At 37.4% G+C, this 8,963-nt stretch overlaps 2 protein-coding genes across 4 annotated transcripts; both read right to left on the reverse strand.

Annotated features, from left to right (window-relative positions):
• LOC132299790 (putative disease resistance protein At3g14460) lies at positions 1-4,951 on the reverse strand. Of its 3 annotated transcripts, none has more exons than XM_059796608.1 (6): positions 2,639-4,951; positions 2,502-2,553; positions 2,195-2,369; positions 1,863-2,009; positions 528-689; positions 1-418 (listed from the first exon to the last, which is right to left on the reverse strand). In XM_059796608.1, exon 1 carries the CDS (start codon positions 4,949-4,951, stop codon positions 2,987-2,989), a length of 1,965 nt encoding a protein of 654 aa, XP_059652591.1. In that variant the 3' UTR covers positions 1-418; positions 528-689; positions 1,863-2,009; positions 2,195-2,369; positions 2,502-2,553; positions 2,639-2,986. The 3 variants fall into 3 exon arrangements, with proteins under 3 accessions (XP_059652591.1, XP_059652590.1, XP_059652589.1); XM_059796607.1 differs by having other exon boundaries at positions 2,195-2,360; positions 2,495-2,553; XM_059796606.1 differs by having other exon boundaries at positions 2,495-2,553.
• Positions 4,952-4,984: 33 nt separating this feature from the next.
• Positions 4,985-8,963, reverse strand: LOC132299791 (putative disease resistance RPP13-like protein 1). The gene is made up of 2 exons (XM_059796609.1): positions 8,609-8,963; positions 4,985-6,748 (listed from the first exon to the last, which is right to left on the reverse strand). The coding sequence occupies exon 2, from the start codon at positions 6,707-6,709 to the stop codon at positions 4,985-4,987; it is 1,725 nt and encodes a 574-aa protein (XP_059652592.1). The 5' UTR covers positions 6,710-6,748; positions 8,609-8,963.

The following is an 8,963-nucleotide window of genomic DNA, read 5'->3' on the forward strand; positions in this document are numbered from 1 at the left end:
AATTAGACCAAAAGTGAGTATAAGAGAGAGAGTCTGATAGCATAACAAGAGGAGTACAAAAGGAGGTATTTGCCAAACCATTTTTCTTAAAGAATAAAAGATGAATCTGCCACCTGAAATAGAATCTTTACTCAAAAATGTTATCCCAGAAAATGCAGAAATGCATAAAACAACTGTATTCGTGGCTTTCCCGTGGCCATACTCTAGGATGTCGAAATAAAGGATTTGTCTTTAGGTTCATCCATCAATGATGTCAAAATTCAGTGTACAACAGAAAAACATCTAAATAACGAAACTCATAAATTGAAATGAATTAGCTGTAATCGATACAAATCCAACCAGCTGCAAAGAGACTTCAACCAAGCAGTTCCTTCTTATGTGCTTCTTGTCAGAGTTCTCTTAATTAGTGCTATTGGTGCTGCAGTAGGAAATTGAAGCAATGATCATGAGAAAGGAGAAGAACAAAGACTCTAAAGTACGAAAATTAAAGAACTATTAGATTAAGCAGCTTGTTGACTTCATCTTACCGGGCAAGCCAGTGAACCTTTCAAAATGTACAAATGCTTGATTATTGAACATCTTTGTCCCAACATCAACGTTGGCTCCTGATTCTAGTGCTTCTTGCAAGAGTCTGGTTCATTTTGGTGTATAGATGGCATCAAACACTGAGTAAAATGACTCAAAGCTTCCTGTCAAAAAGCAAGATGAAAGTGGTGAATTTCATCTATAAAAAACAATTAGCATTCAATGTCACAGGTAGTCAGTAAATTTTGGTTGCGAATTTGAGTTAAGCATCATGTAAAAGGTAAATCTCTGAGACACTATGGGTAAACACAACACATTGGCAATCAGCAATCCTGCCAAAAATTTCAAGAAAATTTTCCATAACTGCACAAGAACACATATTTGAACTAGGCATATTCGCGATTGCCACTACAACAATCCATTTTACATTCTAATATGAACAATCAGTATAGACATCCACTAAACTACTTGCAAAAAGGAGTTGAATTATTCTAGTTTTCCTTTTTCTTCTATTTTTTTTTTTTTTTTTTTTTTAATTTTTGGCAGGACCTTAAAGGTGGGACAGAAGGAGAAAAATATGTAAATGACATCCTCATTTGCAGTACTGGATTTATTGGTATTTTAGGCAGTTTATTCCTAATTGTTTTAAAGAATTCAACTGATTTGTATTACACAGGTAAGTACCAAGATTGAATTGAGATTTGTTAATAAGAAGTGAAATTTTCTTCTCTCGGAGAGAATTTTTTATGGTAAGAGGAGAAAATTTTATTATCAATGATGGGTAACAACAACTAGCAATTTGATACATCATGGTTCAATGGAAAAAATGATGAAAGGACTGCAAATGAAGTAATTTTTCTATGCCTCCAAATTTGATGTCATGTTCATGTTTGCATATCGCATAGTGATTCCTCATTGTAACCTGATCTATACAGTTTACCGTACTCCAGAATACTAAGGGCATGTTTTCTCTGATTATGTGAATTGGAAGTTCCAATGTCTTCTACATAGTATTTTAAAAAACAAAATCATCATCAATAAAGCCATAAAAAAATTTGAAAGTCATTTTCACTGCTGATGATACGTAATTTATTTTAGGATTAAATGGAAGAACTTTTTTTTCCTGCTAAATACCATTTGCAATAATGGCTTCCTTTTCCAATAATGCTCCACCCCAAGAGTTACCTAAGAAGTATAATGCATGTTACACAAATGGAGCAATTCATTTTTCATGAGATGTTCAATTAACAAATTGAGAAGTAACACATTCTGCAAATCCTAGCAGCATTTGAATGATAAAATAGTATCTTAAATGGGAAAAAGAGAGGGAACCAAACCTTAGATACAGGTGTCACATCAAATTTTAGTTTCATTCCTACAGATGTACCATTCACAAGAATCATCCCATCTTCTGGATTGAAATCATCGAATTTAGCAAGTTCTTTAGCTTTGTGTGGCAGTCAGAGGAATACGCATACCATCATCTGAGTTTAGCAAGCAGAAAAGATTCAAACCATTTCTGAACATGATTTGGATAAAAAGGATATGCTTAGTGTCAAAAAGAAGATAGATTTTGCATTAACAAAATAGATTGCCTTGCTATTCATTTAGTGCTTCTGAACAGGTTAAAAATGCACATCAATTTTAATTTCTGAACGTTACAACTTACATGGAAAAAAAGAAAAAAGGATACACTTTGTGTCGCAACAGCCACCACCAAGCCATCCCCCATTACTTGGGGTGAGCTACTATTTAAGGCCATATCCTCAGTCAATCCACATGCTATCTGTCTTTCACTACATCCTTGAAATTGCACTCCTAAAAAGATTTTTCACCTGCTTCAACTGTTCTGTTTTGTAAATTTACCTCAAAATATATATTACGAACGAAGAGCAAAGAATAATTACTGTCAATTCTCTTTTCCCTTTCCATATTTTTAAACAGCAGCGAAAAAGAAAATGTGACTCACCACTCACCAGGCATTCCTCCATTAAGAAAGGCACTTTGAGCTGGTTCCATACAGTACACCTACATGTAAAAGCAAAAGAAAGGCTCAACAATACAGGAATCAATACATGTGTATATATATATATAAATCCACACAGAAACTAACCTTTTGTTTTCTCTGAACCAGTAGCCTTTTGGCTTTCTGTTTCTGCCCTTCCAATTAAATCTCTGGTCCAGTATATATACATAATGAATCTACACTTGTTTTTCCCTCACTCCAAGTTTATGATGGCTTCATCATCGAGCTCTATGCGTGGGATTCGGGAGATGTTGGGCCAATCTTCCCCTTTCTTCCTTTGGCAGTGTGGTTTCAGCAATGGGCAATCTTTTAGTCTCAGGGAAGAGAGGGAGTTGGGCAGTACCATTTCTGGCAAGGACTGGAGCTTAGGGCATCTCTGGATGCCCAGATTTTTAAGAGAGGTGAGGTGTTGAATGCCCTTGTGGTTCAGTGATTTCAGATTTGGAAGATCTGCAATATTAAGATGGGAAATAGTGGTAGGCAATAGCCACTCCTCTGGAAATGACTCCAACACTTCTTCATCATATATACCGCTGATGCAGAATAATCAAGATGGAGTGTTTGCAAACCCCACCCCATCCGGGCCTTCACCAGTTTCTCACACTTAAAGACGTTAAAAAAACTTAAGTTGGATGGCAAACCTCCGTCTGGAAATGATTCAATTTCTGGACATTCTCCTATATTCAAATATTGAAGAGATGGGAGGAGGGTGTGCATTTGTTGCGGCAGCGACTTTAAATTATTGCAAGCAATTATGATCAATTTTGTCAGATTGGGAGCCCGCAATAATCCTCCATCTCCATGGGGAAAGGATACCATTTCAGGGCAAAACATTATCTCAATGCCCATCAGATTTTGAAGCTCGTCATCTGGAATTGAAAGTGTTTCAAAATTTACACACCCTGTTATCTCCAGAGAGCGAAGCTTTGGAAAAAAACCTAACGACAGAGATTTGGGAAGATAACAGTGGCGTATGCTCAAATCTTCAATGGATGTGTGGTAATGCTCAGTCTCCTCTGACAGGGGAAGCTTTGATAAACTCCTACAATTCCAGATGTTGTGTGTTTTCAATCTAAGAGGAAGTAGACCACCAAATGGCATCACGCTCATCCCCTCTGGTAGTGGTAGTGGTAGGGACTGTAGACCACTACAGTCGTCAATCCTCAGTTTCTTAAGCATCGGCAGCAATCCCATATTCGGAAATGACACAAGGCTCTGACATTCCTCAATCTCCAAACTTTCAAGTTTTATTAATCTGCATAATTCCCGTGGCAATTCCTTCAAGTTTGGCAATTTTGAAATTGTCAATTCCTGAAGAGAACGCAGGCCTTGTAGTTCCATCGGCAATTCTGTCAAGTTTAACATACCCAAAATCATCAATACTTCAAGAGGAGGAAGGTGTTGCAGCAGCTGCTTCACCTGATTTGACCCAAGCTGTTGGCAACCAGAAATTTCAATTTTCCTTAGAGAAGGGACGTGGTTGGGTAATTCATCAGTCAGCTCGGGACAGTCCACCAAAGAAATCTCTAAAAGGCAAGAGAACTCTCCACCCCTTAATGCATGCCATTTTTTCCACTCTGGCATTTCTTCAAACCTTAGTGTCTCCAGAGATTGAAATGGTTTGATTAGAGAAGTATCACCATAGAACTCCTGACCCACCTCTGTTATTGCTTCCATCCCTTTAATTGTTAGATACTTTAGACGGGGTAGCTGCCCAATCGACGACAAGGAATAGCAATTTAAACAACTTATAAGACTTAAGGACACCAAGTGAGGAAACGAATCAGATCCCCCTAACCAATCCAGAAATCTTGTGCCTCCATAGCCAGCGATGATGAGAAGCTTCAACCCTGCATGCGGCTGTAACTTATCAAGTACATTTCTTTCCTCTTCTGAATCATTAGTATCACCGCCCCATATTAGCACTAACCCTTCAATGTGCTTCTTATCCTTCAAATTGGCCTCTGACGCATCCGGAACACCGGTTACATTTTGAAGCCCTGAAATGCAAAGATTCCCCCGAAGTTGACAAAGTTCCTTCAACGCATTAATCCTTGACCCGCTATTTTTGCCAACTACAAAATTTGTTAATTGCTGGAGATTTTTCAGTTTGCTGATTTGCATTGGCATTTCAGTTAGTGCAGTTCTTCTAACATCAAGATGGCGCAAGTTCATTAGTTTCCCGATATTCACGGGTAACTCAATGAGACCTTCACAACTTGCCAAATCTAATGTCTGCAAATTATACAAGGTTGTAACCGAATCAGGCAAGCGTTTGATTCTTGTCCTAGAGAGATCCAAATGGCGTAAGTGTATCAATTTTTCAATGGATTGAGGCAATTCAAAAATCTGATAATTAGACAAAGATAACACCCTTAAGCATCTCAGGTTTGGTAACATATCATGTAATACCTTATTGCCCAAGAAAGACACCTAACCTCGTGGAAATGATATGAAAGTTTGCAAATACTGCACCTCATTAACAACCTTGAATTTCTCAAATGCATCATATTCGCCTTGAACATATGAGAAATGAAGAACTTTTTCACAGATACGATCGAGTGGCTTGTCATCATCTAGCCTAAAACAAAACTTTCCAGAGATATGTTGAGCCAAATCATGGATTAGATCATGCATTACAAAACAGGAATTGATGCCACTCAATCTTTGAAAGAAAGACCTTGATAATAGTTCACAAAAGTAATAGTTACCTTCATCTTCCATTAGTTTATTGCTTTTGGGCTGATGCACAAGATCTTCGGCTATCCATAATTGGACTAACTTTCGCTTTTCAAATATGTAATCTTTAGGAAATTTCGAACAATGTGCGAAGCATCGCTTTAAATGTGAAGGGAGATAATGATAGCTCAATCGTAGAGCCGGAGAAATTTCGCTCACCAAATCCCATATCTCACTTTTTAATATATTTTTCCAGTCCTCAATATCCTGTTTAGACCGCAAGAGACCTCCAAGTGATTTTACCGCTAAAGGCAAGCCTTTGCACTTCTCCACAATTTGTTTGCCAATGCTCTCTTGGTCTGAATGATCCATAAAGTCTCTGCTCCCAAATGCATGCTTTGAAAATAATGACCAACAATCTTCAAACGACAATTGCTCTAAGTGATGACTAGGAACAGTGCCCATTGCTGATGCAACCTCATCAATGCGCGTCGTTACAATGATCCTACTTTCTTGTGCTCCACCACTGAAAGGTCTTCTTAAGAAGTCCCAATCATTGTAGTTGTGATTCCAAACATCGTCTAAGACGATTAAAATTTTCTTCCCTGCGAGACTCGCTTTCAACTTGATTTGAAGTTGATCAAGGTTGTTGAAATCATTGTTTGATGCAGTTACATCATCAACAATTTTCTTTGTTATCTTGCAGATATCAAATGCATCAGACACGCAAACCCATGATTTCATATGAAAATTCCCATTTACTCTAGCATCATTGTATATGAGTTGAGCAAGTGTTGTCTTGCCCATCCCACCGATGCCTACAATGGGGATCACGCAAATCTCATTCCCAGTTGCATTGTCAGACAACAACAATTCGATTATCCTTTCTTTGTCGTTATTTCTCCCATATACATTAGATTCAACGAGAGAAGTTGTTTCTTGTCTTTGCCACTGTTTTCTTCCAACATTCTCCGCCAAATTAAGAGAATTGTTTTGGTTGACAAACCCCTCCAACTCATTGATGACCTCTTTCATCCTGAACTCAATTGATTCATCGGACAGATAAGCAGAAGTCGAGACCGAATGATTAATTGGTAACAGAGAGCACGTGATCGGATGAAAAAATCGACTGAAACCAACCTGAGCTGTGCTGCCTTGGGTTTGGGACTGAACATGATCAGCTTCCAACTTCTTCCCCAAGGCCTTGGTAGCGATCTCCTCCAGCAAGTCCTCAGCTTGGTACACAACGTGCTGGAGCTCGTCAAGCCAATCTTTCACGTTCTTGTTGGTTATTTGCTTGTCCTCCGCATCATCAAGCACTGCTTGAATGGCCAACAAGGTTAACTTCAGCTTGTGTACGAGTCCATCATCAAATTTTCGTTTGGAAAAGAAGCTTATGAACTCACGAGAAGCCATTCGATCAAACAGCATTTGAATGGAAGCCAAGAGAAATGCTCCACCCACCAAAGCTTCAGCCATCTTCTTTTCTTTTGCAGAGTAGAATGAGATAAAGAGCAACTGTGAATATAGAGAGAAAGTGAGAGTAGTTGTGAAGGCAGATCCTTAGAAGAGAGAATTAATACATCTGCCAAAAGAAATGCCAAAATCCAGCACATAGGCTTGTATTGTCCGCTCTTTCTTCCAATTAAAATTGGCCGTCCAAATAATTACAATAACTTATGGAGGTTTTGGACTCTTATACATAATTTTAACGACCAATGACACATACGGTGGACATATATAAATGTCCTTTCTACTACTACTTCATGTATTACAGATTGAGCTGAACGTGGAATGTGTTGACCTAGGAAGCACGGACACGCCAAAAAACGTGTCTGGAATTTTTTTATTTTTTTTATTTTTCGGACACGGCTCGGACACGGCTCAAACAGCTCGGACACGGCTCAGATAGCTCGGACACGGCTCGGACACACTTTTCTGGAATTTTTTTTTTTTTTTTTTATAATTTTTAATGCTGATATGTTAAATTTTTTTTTTTTTTTTTAAATTTTTTAATGCTGATATGTTCTATTTTTTGTTTTGTACTACCCTAAAGATGCTGATATATATATATACTAACCTAAAGATGCCACAATTCGCCGTGTCCGTGTCCTAAAGATGCTGATATATATATATACTAACATATCAGTGATATATATATATATATTCCAACCTAAACATATCAGTGTTTTTTTAAAAAAAATTATTAATGCTGATATATATATATATATACTATTCGCCGTGTCCGTGTCCTAATTTTTTTGGATTTGCCGTGTCGCCGTGTCCGTGTCGTGTCGTATCCGTGTCCGTGCTTCTTAGGTGTTGACTGTTCTAAATAAACCTTGGTTTGAAAAGATTCAAAATATTGGTTTAATGTTATCTTGTTATCCTGAATTAACTCAAATATTGGAACTCATATAAGATTCTTACGACATATTTTGAGCCGCCATATATTCGAACTTGTCCTTGTGCTTTGCTTGGCTTTGCGCTTAATGAGTATTGATTCAATGTACATTAAAATAAAAAAATACAAAAAATATCAGAGAGTGTAAATTCATATGAATTTGTGACTGGTTGATTTCATTATTGTTTCAAGTTACTGATCTTTCCATGAAAAAAAAAAAAAAAAAAAAAAAAAAAAAAAAAAAGTCAATTTTGAATTTAACAAGAACCTATCTCATTGCATTCCAATCTTGCCACAAGGTTTCGGTAGCTTGATATGAGATTCACCTTCCAAAAACGAACAGAACTTTTCCTGACTATTTTATATTATATATTTTTTAGTGAGTTTTTTTTTTTTTTAATTTTTTTTATTATTAACTCAGGGTGTCCGAAATGGCACGAACCCTTAGGCCCCTTAACAACCCGACTAATCTCCGAGGACCCGGAAGGGCGCCTCCCCACCCAGGTAAGTCACTACAGGAGCAACGGAAGCTAGCCACAAAGAACACCCAAAAGGACTTAAACCCCATATCTTGGGCTTGCTAAGCTCCAAAGTCCAGCGTGTAACCAGCTTGGCCGTATCCGAAGTGAATTTTTTTAGTGAGTTTTGCTTAGATATCAAAACACACAAATTTCACTAACATAGGAGCATGATCACTAGATAGAACTAACTCCTAAACTCACAGAAACCTTTAAATTGTATGTTGTATTCTTACTAACTATGCCAAAGACCAATGACTTGAAACGAACAATAGGCATCAATTGTAAATTAATATTTATGGTGATGCGTTTAGCACAAAATCATTATTTCAAGAACTAGAATTTTACGATTTTCACATATTTATAATGTATAAATTAAAGATAAATACCTCAATCCATGTAACTAGAACTTCCTGATTTTCACATATATGTAATACATAAATTAAATATAAATACCTTGATCCATTGCAGCAGCAAACTTTCCAGGGTTGGAGCCAATTATTGAGATGAACCATTGGGTTTGATGAACAATGAAGAAATTAGTTTATGTTGATTAGATTGTCATATACTAAAGAGGAGAAAGCTCACACAGAACGTGAGTGGGAGTAGTGTGGTGTGGAACTCACACACAACGCTCACACACAGTGGGTGAGTGAAAGTCGCAACTGGAGGAACGCCCGAAAATTTGGAAGAAATATGAAATTTTGGCAATTCTTGTTTCGGTAGAGAGGGGTTTCATGAATAATCAAAAGGGTTTCATGAATAATCAAAACAAGTTATTTTAGGTAGAGAGAGGAAACCTCTTCGCTAG

The sequence above is a fragment of the Cornus florida genome, unplaced genomic scaffold (genome assembly GCF_030987335.1).
Source record: "Cornus florida cultivar Cherokee Brave unplaced genomic scaffold, ASM3098733v1 CherokeeBrave_3.0.0_Hap2_Chr03, whole genome shotgun sequence".
Classification (NCBI taxonomy): domain Eukaryota; kingdom Viridiplantae; phylum Streptophyta; class Magnoliopsida; order Cornales; family Cornaceae; genus Cornus; species Cornus florida.

Bases quoted from the DNA above. Each gene is read 5' to 3' on its own strand.
- LOC132299791 (XM_059796609.1), bottom strand. From the start codon at position 6,709: ATGGCTGAAGCTTTGGTGGGTGGAGCATTTCTCTTGGCTTCCATTCAA.
- LOC132299790 (XM_059796608.1), bottom strand. From the start codon at position 4,951: ATGTTACCAAACCTGAGATGCTTAAGGGTGTTATCTTTGTCTAATTAT.